The sequence below is a fragment of the Ruditapes philippinarum genome, unplaced genomic scaffold, assembly GCF_026571515.1.
Source record: "Ruditapes philippinarum isolate M1 unplaced genomic scaffold, ASM2657151v2 ctg3617_1_1_1_1, whole genome shotgun sequence".
NCBI lineage: Eukaryota > Metazoa > Mollusca > Bivalvia > Venerida > Veneridae > Ruditapes > Ruditapes philippinarum.
The window spans coordinates 22,842-43,662 of record NW_026857974.1 but is presented as its reverse complement, the minus strand read 5'-3'; the positions used below and the strand labels follow the sequence as shown (position 1 = coordinate 43,662).

General features: G+C 31.5%; 1 protein-coding gene across 4 annotated transcripts; it reads left to right on the top strand.

Annotated features, from left to right (window-relative positions):
• Positions 1–5,251: 5,251 nt before the first annotated feature.
• On the top strand, positions 5,252–20,821 carry LOC132751637 (beta-1,3-galactosyltransferase 1-like). Of its 4 annotated transcripts, none has more exons than XM_060741835.1 (2): positions 5,252–5,323; positions 18,500–20,821. In XM_060741835.1, the coding sequence occupies exon 2, from the start codon at positions 18,543–18,545 to the stop codon at positions 19,995–19,997; it is 1,455 nt and encodes a 484-aa protein (XP_060597818.1). In that variant the 5' UTR covers positions 5,252–5,323; positions 18,500–18,542; the 3' UTR covers positions 19,998–20,821. The 4 variants fall into 4 exon arrangements, with proteins under 4 accessions (XP_060597818.1, XP_060597819.1, XP_060597820.1 ...); XM_060741836.1 differs by lacking the exon at positions 5,252–5,323 and adding an exon at positions 6,112–6,147; XM_060741837.1 differs by lacking the exon at positions 5,252–5,323 and adding an exon at positions 14,681–14,775.

Sequence of the window (20,821 nt, the reverse complement as noted above, 5' to 3'; positions counted from 1 at the left end):
GACGGAAAGAAAAATCGCAAGAGGGTATAATCCCATTGGGAATAATACATGCTTAAGTGTAAAATCTTAAATAGAAATCAGCATAACGCGAATAAGTACTATGACTCCATCACGTGACAAAATTAAAGAATACTTATAATAATTAACCTGGCTGTTAAAATAGGGAATAATGTATGATTGTGATATCCTGGTGAGTTGTAGACAGGATCCCGAGCGCGAATTTTGGATTCCGCTTCAAATATGCAATAAAATAGAATAAAGGAGAGATCGAACGATAGAATTGCGTCATTTTCCTTTAATGATATAGTTTCTGTTAATGAGTCTATAAAAATTAAAATGGAGTATATAAAATACATATCTTTTTCAGTTAAAAAAAACATGAAGTCGTTTTTTTTCATAGAAAAAGTTATATTATAAGTAATGTATACAATACTAAATATAAAAGTATTCTAGACAATTTGTAGAAATCCTGGTTAATACTGCAATTTCATTTTCACATTAAGATAATTACTATTGATTTATTTTTAAATATCATCAAATCTCCGTTTTCCAATTCCCAAGGCATGTCTTTATTCAATATTGTTATTGATATGAGTATAAACTAGCATTTCAATCGGGTACTTAGCATTATGTTGGTTTTGTCATGGCACGGCTCATTTATGTATATCATTACATGAATAATTTAATTTATACTGTAAACGGTAATAATTGACTTGATAAACCATCGACACAAGTCGTTACATGTCTCTAAAGTAAGTTAGATCACATTGAGGACCACAATAAGTTTAGACAGGTCTATTTAGGGCAAAATAAATGCACAGACATTTTAAGATTATGTGAAACATTTCTGACGGAAGAAGTAAATGAAACCTACCTTAATATAAGTAATTTTAGTAGTGTAAGAGTAAAAAGGGCGGTTGAATACTAGCCTACATCTGCAATAAAGTACCATATAAGATTCGTGCTTCGATATTTGAGCCGTGTCACGACAAAACCAACATAATGGGTTTGCGACCAGCATGGATCCAGACCAGCCTGCGCATCCGCGCAGACTGATCAGTATCCATACTGTTCGCTTACTAACCCTATTACAAATAGAGAAACTGATAGCGAACAGCATGGATCCTGATCAGACTGCGCAGAGTCTGGATCCATGCTGGTCGCAAACGCACTATGTTGGTTTTGTCGTGACATGGCTCATTTAATATATCTGTATTGAGATAAAATATAATAATTCTAAACCGTTCTTAGTAATGTTAGCGAAATATCCATTCCCGTATATAGTATTAGTGATCATTTCCCAGTATGTTCTACAAGATCACTTAAATATACAAAAAGTAAAAAAATAAAAATGAAGAACATAAAGCTATAACTTATATATCGTTTAAAACATTTGATGAAGTTACTTTTAGAAAAGAACTTTCTTTTGCTATTTTTTACATTATTAAATCAATAACTGATCCAAATGTGTCTATACAATATTATTAATGACGTACTTTCAAAACACGCACCTATAAAAATTTAATGAGTTAAACGTGGTATTTAGCCAAATTGATTAACTGAAGAAATAAAACATTCAATTTTTGAAAGAGACTACTTACAGAAGACTACACAATTTGAAAAGTTAAAAATGGTGCGAAATAAGGTTTCGTCAATGATTTAGAAAAGCAAAAAGAATATCGAAGGTGAAACAAATATATATTATATATGCTTAATGAACATTTCACCAATATCGCCAATATAACAATAAAACATTATAGTTATAAGTAGAATCAAATTCCAGACATCTCAAAGAGTTAATTAACGATAAATTGGATGCTTATGACGTTTTTGTCAATGAACCTTTTACACCATTTAAAGTTAAAGAATATATAGAGAAATAAGATGCGCATAAATTTACTGGTTTGGACGGCATTGGTCCAAATGTTATGCGTTACTGTGGTGACCATATCATTACGCCTATTGCTGGCTTATTTTCCCTGACTCAAAGAAGCTTATATTTTAGCGATTTTCAAAAATGACGATAACAAAAATCCAAGCAACTATAGACCTATATCTATTCTGCCTAGGGTTTCCAAAATATTTGAAAGACACATAGCAAAGACACATAGAAAAACAAACATAATTCATAAAACTCAATCAGGGTTTAGACAGTACCATTCATGTCACAAAGCACTGATTCGGCTATTAGAAGCACGGTTAACAGATATAGATGCTCGTAAATATGTTGGGACTGTATTTTAGATCTAATAAAAGCTTTTGATCTTGTCGAACATGAAATTTTATTGCATAAGTTTAAACTTTGTCATTTTTCAGATAAAAGTGTCTATCTTTTCAAATCTTATCTGTCAAATAGAACCAAGTTGTTAATGTTGGACAATAGCAGGCTTGTAACTTCTGGAGTTCCTCGGGGATCTATTCGGGGCCCCTTTTATTCTTATTTATACATAAATTTTTATGATACTACTACAAAATATAATATACATCTTTATGCTGACGATTCTACCATATAATTATTATGTATCTGATCATGATTTAAATGTAGTAGAAAGTTAACTTTAACAAAATTTGGATGCCATAAATCGATTGTGCAATTTAAGCAATATGTTAATCAAAATGGATGATATTGTGTACGAAACAAAAAAGTAATTATTGCAATGAACTTACTATATGGCTCTATTGCAAAGCAAAAAAAAAAAAAAAAAAAAAAAAAAAAGAAAAAAAAAAAATAAAAAATTATAAGGTGTTTATGGATAACCATAACTTGTCATGGAATTATCAAATCGAAGCATTTTGTTCAAAACTTAAAGTGTATAAAGCTATATATCTGATGTAAAAAATATTGTTTTGATTTAAAAAAAAAAAAAAGAATACTTCCAAAATGCTTGTATGAAATGAAATAAAAATAGTATTAATTTGCTTTCAAGCGAATGGTGTTATATAACATTGACATCCTATGGGAATCAACCATATAATAATGGAACCAATATAATTTTACTGTTGATAGATTTTATAAAAATATATCATAAGATATAGATTTATACCCTTTAACTCAAAAATAGCATTATTGAGGCGTATATATGTTATTATTTGACAGATGAAATGAAACAGTTATTTTTATAATGCATACATAATGCAGAATTTTGATTATTGCTGTACTGTGTGGAGGAAACGAAATTTAAGGTATTAAATAAAGTAGGTAAAATAAAAATAAGAGCTGCAAGGATTATTTTAAACAAAAAATTACGAATAAGAAATCAAGATATGGTAGATGTCGTTCAATGAAAGGTGTAATTTTCATACTTGAATTCTTATTTATAAAGCTTGTCCATATATCTCATAATATCTGAAATTTTGACCATCCAGCAATGAAATTCACATTTTAAGATAAAATAGGTATACCTAAACACCGCAAAAACTATAGTAAAAAAGACTTTTTGTTACAAAGGTGCAAAGATTTGGAATAGAATACCATCCAATATACGTTCTTCTAATTCTCTGACATCTTTTGAAAATAAGAATAAAAACATATCTTGCAGATCTAATAAATATCTTCATAACTCTGTCTTTATGTCATTATGTTATAATACTTATTATGTATGTATATTTGTTAAAATATTTGTAAATGAAAATGGTATCAATGATATCTGATATCTACAAGAGGCGTTTGTGACAAAATCTTAATGAAATACTAAGTAGTTGGTAACTATTGTTTTATGATGTTTGGTGTTTGTGTTTCTATATATGTTGTTAAGAAGGCCAGCTTTAAAATTAAGATATGTTATTTGTTTTCTACGATTTTATATCTTCATGTGCAACCTTCTTTAAATTAAGATATTATTATTATTATTAATTATTAATTATTAATTATTAATTATTATTATTATTATTATTATTATTATTATTATTATTAGATCTATTATTATTGTAAGTTTAAAAAAGAAAAAAAGTCACGGAACATGTCCCACTCTTAGAATCTACTTTCGAGCTTACATTTCGGAGAAACACATATTTTAATCACAGTACCTCATACCAAGCCTTGTCCTGTTCAAGAAGATTCCATATATAATATTATAATATGATACCTTTAATGACGATTTCAATGAAGAGACGTGAAGTTGCGCGCGAGAAAGTAATGTTGTCATTGGGGGAAACAAAACCTTCTGACTGGAATTTTGCTTTAAAAGATACAAACAAAATCCTGTGTCAGGACATTTTCGCATGTCTGGTGGTGCACACCACTATGCCAGTCTCAACAACCTCAGCTGAGCGGCAAGAAGGCCGAAAAACTACATGAGATACATACTATGTATTTTGAACGTTTGTCTGGATTAGCCATGTTGCATACTTATATATATATAGATATCATAATGTAATCAGTTAGGAGCAAGAAAAGCAGAAAATTAGATTTGTATTAGAATTTGAGTTGATATAAATGACAGCTGTTTCAGAAAAAGAATATTCTAATGGCAAACTGTCGCTCCGCTTAAAAATTGTGGTGTACGTTAGTACCACACATTGACTTTGTGCTATGGCAAATTAACATTGCAAAAATAGTGAGGGGGTAATAATATTAAATGTATAATCTACTATTATATACGGAATGTGTACTGTGGGTTCCAGTGATGACCACGTGCTTGTCTTACACAAATAGAGTATCAAAAACAATGGATTTAACTCATTAGAGGATTGGAGCAGTACCTCTAGACGCTTGCAAAATTTAAGACCACAAAAGAAACAAATATAGTTTTTTTTCGCCGATTATTATATTTTTCATGCATTTACATACAAAAATCGGGATGAAAAGATGAATTAGACCTTTTAAAGTTCATTCTGTTGAGTAAAAAGGCGAGATTATAGCATTTTATCATTCAAGCGCCTTGTCCGGTATATACCGGAATATGGTATATAGTGTGGTGCTCCAATCCTATTTTTAGTCTCATCACTCCAAAATAATATAATAGTGAAAAACAGAATCCCTAAAGAAAGCCCAACACGGCAAAATTTTGAAATGTTGCAGGCTCGGTTTGATTGAGCCTGTTCATGGACGGTACAGTAATGGAAATTGCTAGTTACCGTCCACGCCCTCTACAGTAGCACCGGCTTAAGCAGAATTCAACATTTAACACGAAAATGGTGAAATTTTGAATTTAGAAACATCCGCAGATGTTATCATACGACGGTTATCATGGAACCTTCAATGTGACACAGTAGTGCCATTCCATGAAAAGCGGCGTATGGTTCCCAAGTAAAAGAATAACTCGCAAAAAATACGTCACAGATGACGTCATAACTCCAAGTCGATGCTGCACAAAACACGAAAGTAAGTAGATCTAAAAAATTTATTAATCACGGCCTTTTAAATTTTCATTAACTTGACATAATGCCCATTCAAGTGTAGAATGTAAAATGCTTTATAATGCAGTAACATTAAATAGAGTTCTTTTTTCTTTTTACCCAGCTACCATCGAGTTGAGTGAGACTAAACTCAAAATTAAATTCGGAACTGACTCGGCTATATCTATCGGAAACAATGCGGATTGAAAGTAGTTCTACCATGTTCCAGTAGATCTACCCATACATGTACCAACATTAAAATTTGTAAATTTCCGAAAAAGCAGGTGACGCATTTACAATATCATCGCTGAAATATTAAAATTTGTTAGGAAAAGTTTATACCGTTTCATGTGCGTTAAATAACTGAGGAATGTTAGACTAATATGAAAACAATATTATTGTACCGTTCTTACACTGTAGCATAGGCCCCCTTTTTTTCCGCTAATTTTTATTTTAAACACCATTGCCCCCCGCCTTTTATTTTATTGCAACAAATTTTTAAACATCTCGCTTTAAATTTTCTTTCATTTAAAATTTAAATTTTAACTTTGGGAAAATTAGGAAATTTTTGGGAAAAATAAAAAAAATCTAAATGAGACTTTTTTAAACAAGCTAAAAACGTTCACTTTTTTTAGTTTTGTTTTATATTTTTTTGGGGAAATTTTAAATTTAAGACCCAATAAAGAAAACTTAAAAATTTTATGGTATCACATTACACCTTTTAATAAATGTATCGATTTTTTCTTTATTTACAAAAAGCTCGTTTATTGTGACGAGAATCTGGAGTATCTAAGTACCTACTTTAAACAGGTAAATTTGTCTGTTGTGCACAAATCATGTCTTGTTTTATAATACAACTATATAGAGAAAAGGGGAATTTTAGAATTAAAATTACATTGACATCTTAGTTTTTAGTAAAATTGAGCTGAATGATCACTTAACCCCTTACCATGTTTTATATTTTCATAGATTTGACCATCTTTTGTACATAACTTAATAGTTCATTATTTTCTTGAAAAATATCAAAATATGTACTAACTGAAAAGCAAACAGTGCAAAGCGCATGGGCACAATTTGAATATGGCTAAGGAAAAAGTGTTGAATTTTAGAGTACATACATTATTCAACCAGGTCAAACACATAATTGAGCCGCGTCACAATAAAACCAACATAATGGGTTTGCAACCAGCATGGATCATGACCAGCCTGCGCATCCGCGCAGTCTGATCAGGATCTATGATGTTCGCTATTCATTTCCACTTTGTAAATAGATTTTTGGTAAGCGAAACACTGGTCCTGTTTCAGACTGGGGCGGAGCGAGGTTTGGGTCGGGAAATTTCCATGTTTGGTGGCAAAGGGCACTATTTTGGGTTTTTCTGACAGGGGGCCCCTTATGCCCACACGGGCCAAATAGCTTTCGCAAAGCGGGGGGTCACCGTGCGGCGAGGGAAGTTTTCGTCGCAAAAGGGGTTTTGGAAAAACATGGTTTTTTTCTTTATTTTTTTGCTGGTTTTGGGGAAAGTTTATGACTTTTTTTAAACTTATTTTTTTAATTTCTCTGTAAAACCAGTGAAGGGGAGCCCACATATTCTTTTCAATAATTCCGTGGGGTGAAAATCATGCCCAGTTATGAAAAAATTCTTACTTTTAAACGGGGGACCCAAATTTGCCAAATTTTGTTTTTTTAACTTTTTATGTTTAAAAACTACCCAAGATAACTGCATCGCCATCGTAGTTGATAATTACACAAAACAACCATATTTTGGAACGTTTGGAAATTGATATTACCATTTTAAATAAAAGAATTGACAAAAAATGATTACAACGCAGACGGCGGTGGATTCGACTGCAACACAGTGCGGTGGGCCCGATATCTTTATGTCTTTTTTTAACGTTAAAGTGACGAGACACTTAGGATTTGAGCTCCAAACACCTAAAAATACAAATGAAATATATATTTGTTAATCCTTACACATAATAGTTGTCGTATATATATCAATGAAAGTAAATATACGCTTTTTTTGAAAACAAAATTACTCTTCAGATATGCTGTATATAAATGCGCTTTGAACCAGCCTTGCTATAATCGGAGTCATTCGGGATAATGCGGGTTCTCATATTCATAGCTAACCTCATTTAATACGACAGAGCTGAGTGCCACGCTTGAATTTGTTGAATATTTTGTAAATAAATAAACCGGCGATAGTTAAAATTTTTTCACATAGTGTGTTTGTATATTGAAGATGAAGCGTTTATATTGTTGAAAAAGAAAAATATGATGAAAATATATAATATAAGTACCAGTAATATATGTTTAATAGATGACCTGTTGACAAAAGGATAATGCGAAAATATTGGAAATAGAATCAATTGCAAAGGTGATTTGAAGGATGTGCGATTTTTTTTCTAACAAATTTTTTTTTATCTTGTGTATATTTTTGACGTATAAGTATTTACTTTTTTCTTCAAAAACGGCATATATGTAAGTTTTATTGAAAATATATGATAAGTATATGGGCTGGAATTAATAAATATACAATTATTAGGATTTTAAAAGCAGCACGCCTCAATATTCATGTTTATTTTCATGAAAAGTTTGGAAATGAATTTATGTTTTACTTTTACCACGGTACATGTTTCTCCTTGTTAATTTGTGTCATCCTCAGTAGAGTTAAAATACAAACATAGAAATTTGATTGTTAATGTCTGGCAGAGCCAGACATCTTTATTGTCTAAGAATAGATTATGATATAATCAAAAGATTAATCAGAAACTTCAAATACGCTTTCATATAGAAAACAATTGTAGCAAACGTTATAACAATAGATGACACAAAGTTGGACAACAAAAACCACCAAACTGTCCAACCAAAGGAGGAACGACAGACCGTGAAAGCAACGAAAACGAAAGAGCGACAATTTAAATTCTGACTTAACAATTTACAAACAAAAATATACGATAATTTGAACGCGTGCATGTGCAATTCGCTCATAGGCCAATACACAACATTTTGGTCTACCTTTTTTGTCAGGATTTTGTTTATTTTATTTTATTTTTTTTTTTTTTTTTTTGTTTTTTTTTCAAAATGCATTCTAATTACTTTTTTACATTTACATGCAGCCTATTTATAGTTTTTTTCACGTTAAAAAAAATTTTGATTAATTTAATGTTAACATGTAAATTATATTAAAAAAAAATGAAATAAATAAATAAAAAAATAGATAAAAGCAATTAAAGCTAAAGTTAGTGTCACTATCAACAGATCTCATCTCATTTCATCTTATCAATGTATTAAATTTTATCACAAACTGTTCATTAGTAAAAATTGAAGTTCAAAATATATTTATGACCAATGTGTTAGTAATACGTATTAATGATGATCTTAATGTTAAACTACAAAAACATTTGATTTTTTAAATTGATAGATTTAAATTCAATATACGAGTTAATGCTATATATTAATTCAATATACGAGTTAATGCTATATAATTAACATTTTAGCGATACATAGTTAACATACACTTCAATATGTTGAACTAGTGTCCAAACTGGGATTTAATTTATCAAGACATTTTATAAGTTAAATGAATGCATAGTTTATAAAGAAAATACAAACTTTAAGTATTTTTTAATTCAATTTATAAAATAAAATTACCATTTAAGCACTTCATAGTTAACATACACCCCAATATGTTAAACTAGAATCTAAAACATGGATTGTTTATAAAAACATATTGATAAGGTGCATGATGCATAGATTGAAAATAGAAAAAAAAACAAGATAATTTTAAAATTAATGTATACATTATAATTAATTTTTAAACAACCCATACATAGAGGATATTGAATAAGTGTAAGTTCAATACTGAATTTATGCACAAGTTGGATAAAATTATATGCGCCTCTGGCGAGTGCAATAAAATTCAGTAATGAACTTACATTTATTCAATATCCTCTATTTATCACATACCCAAAATAGAGACCGTTAAAAGTGAAATAAGAGTCATTTTTCATTGACGCGCCTATAGTATAACGCTAACATTTAGCGCGTCTTTACACTATGTTAGCATAACACTAATGACGTCACGTAAAAATATATGCACGGCCGTGCCATACCATATTTATGGAGTCGCAAAAATCGGCACGGGTGTGTGAGTTAACATTCACCCCAATATGTTAAACTAGTATCTAAAACAGGGATTGTTTTATAAAAACATATTTATTAAAGGTACATGATGCAAAAAAGCGTATATTTACTTCATTGATAACAACTATATGTGTTAGGATTAACAAATATATATTCATTTGTATTTTTTGGTGTTTGGAGCTCAACTCCTAAGTGTCAGTGACTTTAACGTTAAAAAAAGACATAAATGATATCGGGCCCACCGCACTGCGTTGCAATCGAATCCACCGCCGTCTGCGTTGTAATCATTTTTTGTCAATTCTTTTATTAAAATGGTAATATCAATTTCCAAAAGTTCCAAAATATGGTTGTTTTGTGTAATTATCATACATACGATGCGATGCCAGTGTATCTAGGGTAGTTTTGAGTACATATGTAGTGTTATAAACAAAATTAGGCAAAATTGGCGTCCCCTCGTCAAACTGTACAGAAGTGTTTGCATAACTGGTCATGATTTGCACCCCATGCGTGTAATAAGCTGGAAGAGTACACATGTGGGCTCCAGTCTCACTAGGTGTTATCAGTAGAACATAAAAACATAACGTACAAATAAGTCATAAACTTACCGACACCAGCAAAAAACTATCCGACAGCCATGTTTTTTCCACCGCTTCTGCGACGAAATCTCCATCGCCGAACCGGTAGACCCACCGCTTCTGCGAAAGCTATGGCCAGTGTGTATGTGGAACAACAGCAATGCAATATAGACATTGGCGTGTCGAGAATGTTCACAACTATAGAACATATCTATGTTGTTTTTTTCCTTTGTTAAACTTGATTTGACATGCCTGAACCATTAGTGATATGAAGCAACCACAATTTATCAAGATACGTGTCGCTTTATTCAGCTTTTCAATTGATACACATACAAAGGAAATGATATAAACAGCTAAACATGCAAATCAAACGTCGATGTTAAAGGGACTCAACTGATTTGTTTTGCCATAACAGGACTAATGGTAATAGTACCATTTTATCATGTAAGTCTGTATCAAAAGCATGTGTGCAAAATTAGATCATTAGCTTATACTGCGTTTCCCTAGATAATAATTGATATTTGAGCCGTGTCATGACAAAACCAACATAATGCGTTTGCGACCAGCATGGATTCAGACCAGCATGCGCATCCGCGCAGTCTGATCAGGATACATGCTGTTCGCTATCAGTTTCTCGACTTGTAAAAGGGTTGGTTAGCGAACAGCATGGCTACTGATCAGACTACGCGGATGCGCAGGCTGGTCTGGATCCATGCTGGTCGCAAACGCATTATGTTGGTTTTGTCATGACGCGGCTTATTTATTGTGCGAAATGATCGAACAATAAAAAAGCGTTTGAACGATTTTAACTCAAAGAAGAGAAGGAGTCGCACATAAAAATGAGTTCTAAATGTATTTCTCATTATGTTTTGCATAATTTTTATGTTTTAATGTCCCAATTGAACTCTGATGGATAACCTTTTCACAGAGGGTTGTTTTTCAAAAAGCTATTATAATGTTTAAAATAATGAAAAATCAGGTGCCTTCCTAATTATTGAATAATTTGGCGCGGAAAATAAACATTTGAAAATAAAACGCCTATTAATGTCTTTTTACGTGGGGATATTCAAAAGATGTGTGTTCAATTCTGAATTTACTAAAAGAGTTGAGTACAGTTATATTTTGTTATGAATAATTTCAGAATAAAATCTAGTACACAATAAGGAAAAATCATATTTCGAGCAGTTTACAGAATTGTAAAGAATTGCAACATTGCAAGAATAATAAAGATGACATATACATTGTACTTATTTTTCAAATTTATTGCTGTTTCAACACCAGTACTATAAGTGTCAATGTCGCATTTAGATCATCTTGAACTATTTTTTTTCTTGAACTTGTTGCGTTCATATACATGTTTTTAAAGTTTATGTCATTTTGATAGGTTGTACGGTAGCTATGGTTTAATCAATTCGGTGTCACATGTGTTACTGTACCTATTTTATTTATATATAAGCATGCATTTATCAGCCACGGATCCTTTTACCAGAGGGGTCGCACAATTTCAGCACAGTGTAATGCATATTCCAGAGGGAGGTTGGGCATTTTACAAGTTTTTCAGAGGTGTTACTAGTCAAATTTTGATTGTCACTAGTTTTGCGTGTTTGACACTAAAAATGTAAGTTGATATCCATTTCTCAAAGAGGTTTGACATACTAGCAAAATCCCATGGGGGCCAATGCACCCTTCCACCCCTCTTTGTCATGTTTATACTTTGTGCGCACGTAATATTTTTCGTGTGCCCACGTAATTGCTATCGCGTGCACTCTAAGTAAAAAAATAAAAACGTTCCTTTGTCTCATTTATGCCAAATTATATATATCTAGCTGAAAATATTTTTAAATTTACATTGCCCGGATGTAACTACAATGTAATTGACTAAATTATCTATTTTGTTACATTATCTATTATGTTACAATGCATTTATGTATTGTTAGGATGCATTGATGTAGCCATCATGTAGGTGAGTAACTAATATAATTATAAGGTTGTTCGAATGTATATAGGTTGCATATATATATATATATATATATATATATATATATATATATATATATATATATATATATATATATATATATATATATATATATATATATATATATATATATAAATTTTTTATTATAACAGCTGGCATTCATACCTTTGACAAGAGACTATGATTTTAACAGATATTAAATGCATAGCTTAACTTGAACTTAAACATTCACTTTCAATTCTCATCTTAGGAACTTTTTTCTATAGATTTAATTGATATAATTTGAGCCGTGTCACGACAAACCAACATAATGTGTTGTTTGCGACCAGCAGTCTGATCAGGATCCATGCTGTTCGCTTACAAACCCTATAACAAGTAGAGAAACTGATAGCGAACAGCATGGATCCTGATCAGACTGCGCGGATTCGCAGGCTGGTCTGGATCCATGCTGGTCGCAAACACATTATGTTGGTTTTGTCATGACGCGGCTCATATCTCTGTGATATTTGTCTAGCTAGTGTGATTCTATTAATCAAATTGAAACACAATTATATACAAGATATATGCAATGTACGATTTGCATTTTTAACGCAATGGTCTCGTTGTGCTCGTGAATATGATGAAAAAAGGAGGGGCAAATTGTGTTAAATGTTGTGATCAAATATAAAGTTCACACAAGAGTGATAACAGAATAGTAAAATATTTGAGACAAGAGCGATTATCTATATATACATGATTCTTGTAAAAAAATATACAAGAATAACTTAATAAGGCGAAAAAGATCAGCTGTAAAGGGGTGAAATAACATGTGCATTTTGGAAATAAACTCTTGTATGAAACAAGTTGATTTACTTTATATAAAATTGATCATTTATCGATCAAATTACTCCCTGAAACTTAATTGTTCTGTAATATAACATAGACACTCGCTCCTGATCGTAGACAGGTCAAGCACAAGTTTAATACGCTTGTTTAGTTCTCTAATGACAGTGATCATGTCTCCTCCATATAATTTACCTGTATATCATTAATTTACCTGTGTATTGATAATTGATAATTTTCCTAGTTGTCATGGAAACAGTATCTCTTAGTCATGCTGAAATTAGACATTCTCCCTAGAGATGCTAGTGGAAGTATCGAGTTTATGTCTCAAAGTCTTTTATCTAAATTCTTATTTTCAAGTAATTTGACACTAACGTTTGTCTCTTAATATTTTACTCTGTACAATAAGATTTAAAAATATAGCAATTTTTTTTTAAATTTTAGTCGTGCGAAACTAAATGAAACCCCAAAAAGGTATCATTTACTTACACTATTTTTGAGCAGGTTAAATTGCATAATGGAGAATGAAACTGCAAAACTCAAAGACAAAATTCTCCTATCGGTGTTTTAAATATATGGCACCCTATAATACCATTATAACTAAACACGGAGGAATTTTCAACTTTGTATTTATCGTCTTTTACGGACACCAGTTTTATACGGATATCATCACTGTATAGAATAAATAATGCGCTGTGTTCTTAAGATAGAACGTTTCTTACCACATCATATCCAATATAGTCTATGAAATATTAATGTTTCTGTGAACGAGATCAATCAATCGGTCGTGCATTGTTGGTACTTTTGTATTTCAACCATCTGTAAATGTTATAACAGATATCTTGTTATCGCATTATTAACTCCTAATTTGCTGGATTTCTAACAGCCCATTATTCCAGTATAAAATACCTCCAGTATATGTAGGATATCTAAGGTTTTTTTCTCTATAAATACAGGATTTATTTTCATTGAGTGGTAAAATACATATTTCATGATTGGTGAGTAAAATAAATAAATCCTATATTTATAAAAAAAAACACTTGAATTGTTTATACACTTTTTTCTCTCTTTTTTTGTCAGAATAATCTGCAAGACTTCCCCATAAATTGTGTGTATTGGCTGATTTTATGAAAATACGGAAAATATGCTTCGCTGCAATGAAAATTATTTTTTTACATCAAAAAATACGGAAAATGAAAAAACGCATTTTATGTTATCAAGTTTTCTCAATATTTCATTTATAAGAATACATACATATATACATATATATATATAAATATAATAAAATATATATATATAATATAATAAATATGTAATATCGGGTTAATATACGTACCTGGTTATATACAACACAACCTGTCTATATTGAATCTGGTCAGACTGGTTATCTCTTGTAAACGTTTATACTGATTATAATAATATTATAGAATTAACATATGTTTTTTAATATAAAGAAAAAAGAAAGAAAAATAACAAGTGTGAACAGATAAGTAAAATAGGTTGCCAGTATTGATACTATTTCTATGAACAGTTGACCACATAAAATTATCACGTACGATCGGGAAGAGGGGGTATATACAGACACATACTTTTATTATGACATTAATTAACCATCACATATGCAATTGCGTTTAGTGTTATAATAATTATTTTAATAGTTTATTAAAATACATCGTAACATAATCATCATTTCTCTTGAAAGTTTGTTAAACATTAAAATACTCTCATGTAAAATGATTATAATTATACATGAAATATCCCAGGTAACTTCAGATAACTCGTAACATACAGTGTTTCTTACTCAAGAAGCACGCACCAGTGATTTTGTAATATGATCTCTCACATATGCACACTGTTACTGAAGTAGAGTAAAAGAACTTTTCTCTCCAGAGTGTGTGTGGAATCGTGTATCTCGGGTATACATGTGGTGCATATTTCATGACTTCACGTTTATCTGTGTAATTGGTTTTTCAATAACCTGTCAAGCCAGCTGAATCATCTATGTGTACATGTATTCAATGGAATCACTATTTCTTCTTTGTGGTACCTGTATTGTGAAAATCAAACAAAGGATTAATCGTTCTATTTTTGGATCTTTGTGCTGAATTTAATTCAAAATAGTTACATGTTGTGTTAAACAACTTAGTGTCGGCTTTTGGATTTTTGGATTAATGATACAATGCATGTTTAGAGATATGAGATGTGTTTGTAAAGCAGCGATTTAAAGAGCTGACTCAGTTCCTGGTGATAAATATGCATTTACAGGTAGTGACCTATTCAGAATAGAGCTAGGGTTTCAAGCTAGTTGCAGCTTTACTGACTTTACAGCTAAACATTGGTTTTTCATCGGGAGCCAATTAGCTCGCCCTTGTTATTGCGCTACATTAATTATTCCATCCTCATATAGTTATACCCATTTTCACATTTTTTGTTTGTTTGTTTGGATTTTTACAGCACGTCAACACATAACTGGCCATATCGTGCCGAATGCTTTAATAGGCTTAAAATGTTATGTTAAACTCTGTAAATGACAATGAAAATGAGCCATTTAGATCCTAGAATACAAGTTTATCTTTTTCAAATAATCAATGATGTTTTTTTTGATGGAATTCATTTTCACATAAGTGAACTGTAGTGCAATGCGGCAATTATTTTAAGGTATGACCACCCAAACGTACGGAAGAGCATTAGTGCCAGGTGTATGTTTTTTGTTAACTCGAAATTTCGACTTACTAACTCACAATTTCGACTTAGTTACTCGAAATTTCGACTTAGTAACTCGAAATTCGACTTAGTAACTCGAAATTTCGACTTACATTGCACGACTTTCATTGGTTGTCGGTGAAAACAAGGATTGAATTCAAGATACTTTCTTTCGTGTGTAGCTGTTGCACATTGACAGAGCACCTTTAACATTTATTTAACAGAACAATTTAATAGGGTCAAATTTAATCCACACATACTGAACATATCCTTCGTTTTTTTGTGGGGCAGGGGGTGGGGGGGGGGGGTTGTAAAATCACACTTTCCACATTTCCGTGTTAACCGGATGTTTCTTTTTCTAAAGCACACATACAACCATCATGTGGAGATACAAGTCCAAAACCCATCTTATTGTAAACTGTACAATATTCATGTGTTAAATAAGTTTTAAATGGCGTGTTAACGCCAGTCTCGCGTTTCTTTATACTTATAATGTTTTTGTAACATTATTCATTATTTACTAAAACTTTGATTGTGTTGATAAAAGTTGATAAAAGTATAACTTGTTTTATATACATGTTGGGAATAATATAAAAGCATCCGATTTTTCTAGAAATATAGTCAGTCCAACAAATTTGACAAAGGCCTCAGCACCCCTATTTTGGCCTCTCCGCGATACTTTCCTCAGATGTCCCACACGTGAAGTATAGGATCGTTTTATTCACAGGGATGAGAAAAATATGATTAGTGAAAAGATATGTTCGAACAGGTGGGATACAATACAACGTCTGAAGAACGCCTGAACGTACAAATTAAAGGAAGCCTTGTGTGTTTTTTTAGGTAGGGTGTGTACATGCAATTACTAAGTTTAAGTTTAACTTTAATAGTTTTTCAGGCTCCCGTTTCTCCATCTCCATCGTTCAACCGCACTCCCTACTATATCTTATATTATCTAACTAATAACTTTGGCCATTCTAGTAATGTTAATAAGTCGAAATTTCGAGATACTAAGTCGAAACTTCGAGTTACTAAGTCGAAGTTTCCAGATAAGTAACTCGAAATTTCGAGTTAGTATGTCGAAATTTCGAGTTAGTAACTCGAAATTTCGAGATAAGTAACTCGAAATTTCGAGTTAGTAAATTTCGAGTTAATAAAAGACATACACCTGGCACTAATGCTCTTCCGTACAAACGGGCACTATAAGGATCTGAAAAAAATTACATCATAGATCAGATATATTCATTAAAGGACACCTGTATGCAAAATTCAAACAAGCTTTACCGTACGGCAATCGAGTTATGGCCTCTTTTCCGAACTTAAGTTTTAATGTTACGAGGGTCCTATTTCAGAATTAAGGAACCTTTAAATAATCTACAATATAATCCGTATGAAAAATACTAACACCCAGCTAACAGTCCACATAAGCAAAACGATTGTTTCTATTCAAAATTTATGAAATATGTCTAAAAATGTTACCTGACGGAAACACCCTACCCATATTTAACACGTGTTTGACCAATTTCCTACTTAAGAATGCCTAATTAAAAAAATCCATAAAATTTACCAAAATGAGTACCTGTTTTCAAAGTTTCCCTTAATTTTCTTAAAAGAATATTGGTTGATTTTGTAAAATACTAAATATTTTACTGTGTAGTTGTGATTTTATTACACTTTAAAAATATCAGGTACCATATTTGTTATTAGATTTAGCGTTATTTAGTCATTAAAACATGTACCTATATTTACTAGATAATTAAAATTAAACACGTTTTTCTCACGAAAAGGGACATCAGAGATAATAAAAGATGTTAAAAGAAAGAAAAAATAAGAAAAAAAGTTTACTCTTCTCGGTTTTGAACCCATAGCGTGAAGCGTTTTATAAATAAAAAAAATCTGATTCTATCGGACTCGTACATAGGCTAGCTTCAAAACATAAGTGTCGGCTGATAATGAGGCTATATTACATGTATACATTTTTAATTCAATACTGAATTATATTGGGCGCAGTGCACAGCTTTATTGAACAAGGCGCTTCCCGACGCTAATATATGAGCCGCGTCACGACAAAACCAACAAAGTGTGTTTGCGATCAGTATGGATCCAGACCAGCCTGCGCATCCGCGCAGTCTGATCAGGATCCATGCTGTTCGCTATCAGTTTCTCTACTTGTAATAGAGTTGGTAAGCGAACAGCATGGGTCCCGATTAGACTGCGCGGATGCGCAGGCTGATCTGGATCCATGCTGGTCGCAAACGCACAATGTTGGTTTTGTCGTCACGCGGCTCATATGTTTTTGTGTGTGGATCCAATAGAATCGGTATTATTCATTCTAACACGCTTCACGCTATTCTATTCCCCTTATCAAATAGATTGGGCTGTTAATACATAATCATATGTGGTATTAACTGTGAAAACAGATATATAAGGCTTTTATTTGACATAATATTTACAAATATATATTGACTCAACGATGGTTTACATAGATAATTGTAAATTAATCATTTAGTCATTTCAAAATTAGAAACTGTAATCTAGGAATTAAATCATAAGTAAAACAATATATGTAGGATTTTTTGCAATAGTTTAAGCTTTAATTAACCAAACGAACTTTCTTCCTAAAGTTTTTTACAGTGTTAAGTTCTTTCGCTTTCTAGTTAAGATTTACAAATATTTAACATTTGTTATTGAATATAAAAATGCAAAGTGTATAATATTTTTTGAAATACTTTTGCAAGTAAAAACAGATTTACTTCCACCAAGTATCTTTTTTTAAACATACTTCATGTATTTCATTAATTGACAGATGTCACTACTGAATTAATGAAAAGTCAAAATAAACAATCGTTTTCCGGATAATTTGCTACACATCTGGGCTATTGATCTCTTTGCTATGGTTTTGACTTAAGATATTTATATATCATCTTTTATTTTTTTCAGAATGATCTGGAGGTTGAAGATGTTTCATAGAGGAGTAATATAAATGCCATACAAAGTACCAACTAACTTCATCGTGATGAGCCCACTACCTGTGAAAAAGAGAAAATCCACATGTTCATTTGGGAAAATATCTATAAAACTTATTGTTTTGACGTTTATAGGACTGATAATTTATGTTAGCTTTAACATGATGTTGTCGTCTGCACGAATGTCAGTGATTGTTGATATGTCAATCAAGATGAGAAGTAATGTGATTGACGTTCTAAACAGTATCGTTAATCTATCATCGGCTGATTCTCTTAACGGAACTTTCTCTTTAAAATCCATCCCTGCTAAAGAAAACAAAAGGCAGCAAGACGAACATTCCGTACTTTTTCAGTTTACAGACGAAAAATTAAACTCGTTTCACAAGAACTTAACAGCGCGAGAAAAACAACTAAGTGTCGATTCAGTAAAAGAAATTGTTAGAAATCATCAAGAAAGAAATGGGAATAAATCGAATCACTCGGAGGTTGACGCCCCCAAACTTGATGATAATACTTTAAACAAAACAAGAGGATATGGAAATGACGTCAAGAAAATACCAGAAAAAGTAGAAAAGAATGATATTGTCAACAAATACGGAAATAAAGCAAACACGAAAACTAAAACACGACAACATAATTGTACCTCATGTTTCGAGCACAACTTCAATTACGTGATACAAAACAAAAATATATGTCAGTTATATTCTACAAATCAAACAATAGAATTATTAATCCTCATCATGACGACACACAAAAACAATAGAGCAAGAGCGGCACTAAGATCAACATGGTTGTCTGTGACGAAACACAATAAAGGCAATGTGAGATACGCCTTTCTCCTAGGTGAAATCACTGATAAATGGCAAAAAGAAGCTGTCCTAGAGGAAAATAATATTCACCATGATATTATAAAGGAAGATTTCATTGACACATACATGAACTTAACTTACAAAACAATTATGGGTTTTAAGTGGGCAACAGTTTTTTGTCAGACAGCTCTTTACGTCATGAAAACCGATGATGATATGTTTGTAAATATTTCAAATCTTTTGAAAATGTTAACAGATACAAATAAAGAAAAACTACAGACATCTGTTATGGGTGCATGCAACTCAAAAGCCAGACCAATTCGAAGCCAAAAATCGAAATGGTTCGCCTCCGAGGACAGCTACCCGGATAAATTCTACCCAGGGTTTTGTTCAGGGACGGGTTACGTCACAAGCATGCATGTGGCAAAAGAAGTATATTTGATATCACCAAGTGTTCCTTTCTTTCATTTAGAGGATGTGTATGTTTCACTATGTATCAGGAAATTAGGCTTCAAACTTCAAGCTATGCCTGGATATAATGCAGGTCGACCAAAGTTGGATCCATGTGTATATAAAGGAGACAAGTTGATTACAGCTCATCAGTTATCACCAATTATGTTACAAATGATATGGGGAAAACAGTGTATCAGAAAACCTACATAGAAAATAGAAAGAATGTGTATATGTGTTTCATCTTTTTAGCGTTGTTTAATGTAATCACACCAAAGATATGAACTTGACACTAAACGTTCATATTTAGTTCTTTGATCATCACATTTCACAGACATGTTTGATTTTAAGATGTACTTCGTTTGTCATCCTTTCATTGTTCCAAGTTATTATATAAACATATGGAATTAGGATATGAACAGGAATTAGGTAATATTTTGACAATGTCTGTTTTTACCATATTACTCCCGCTTTTGATTTGTTGATGATTAACTAATGTGTTATATTAGACAGACAAATAAGAGGAAAATGGAGAAATACAACATACCAGAGCTGGCTGAGGTTACTTATTCTCTACTGGTTCCCGTTCTATTGAATCTTCATCAGGATGAATGACTTACATTTTACCACGTAATTATAAAACAAACAGCATTTACTTATGTAAAGGCAAATTAAGTGTAGAATAATGTAAATACATGTATGTAAATATTTTGATTTTTCAAAACTTAATATAATATTAATGTTGTGTTACAGTGTCCAAAAAGTACTAAATGTCCTCATAGCTTGGCAATCTTTGCTTCTTTTGCATTTTTGCAATTAGTACAGTTATAAAGATTTAGTATTTTGTATGGAAGTCACATAATCATTTTGTCTTTATCATAAATTATTTTCCATTCAACCTATTTTTTCAGATGCTAAGCATCTTATATGTTCTTATTACATTATTATAAAACACATGTTTTCACTTTCTACAGAGGGAACATATTCAGCACAGGGGTAAATAAACTACATGTATTCAAATGTTTTGTTTTTCATAA

Excerpts from the sequence above, each read along its gene's own strand:
- LOC132751637 (XM_060741835.1), top strand. The coding sequence starts at position 18,543 with ATGCCATACAAAGTACCAACTAACTTCATCGTGATGAGCCCACTACCT.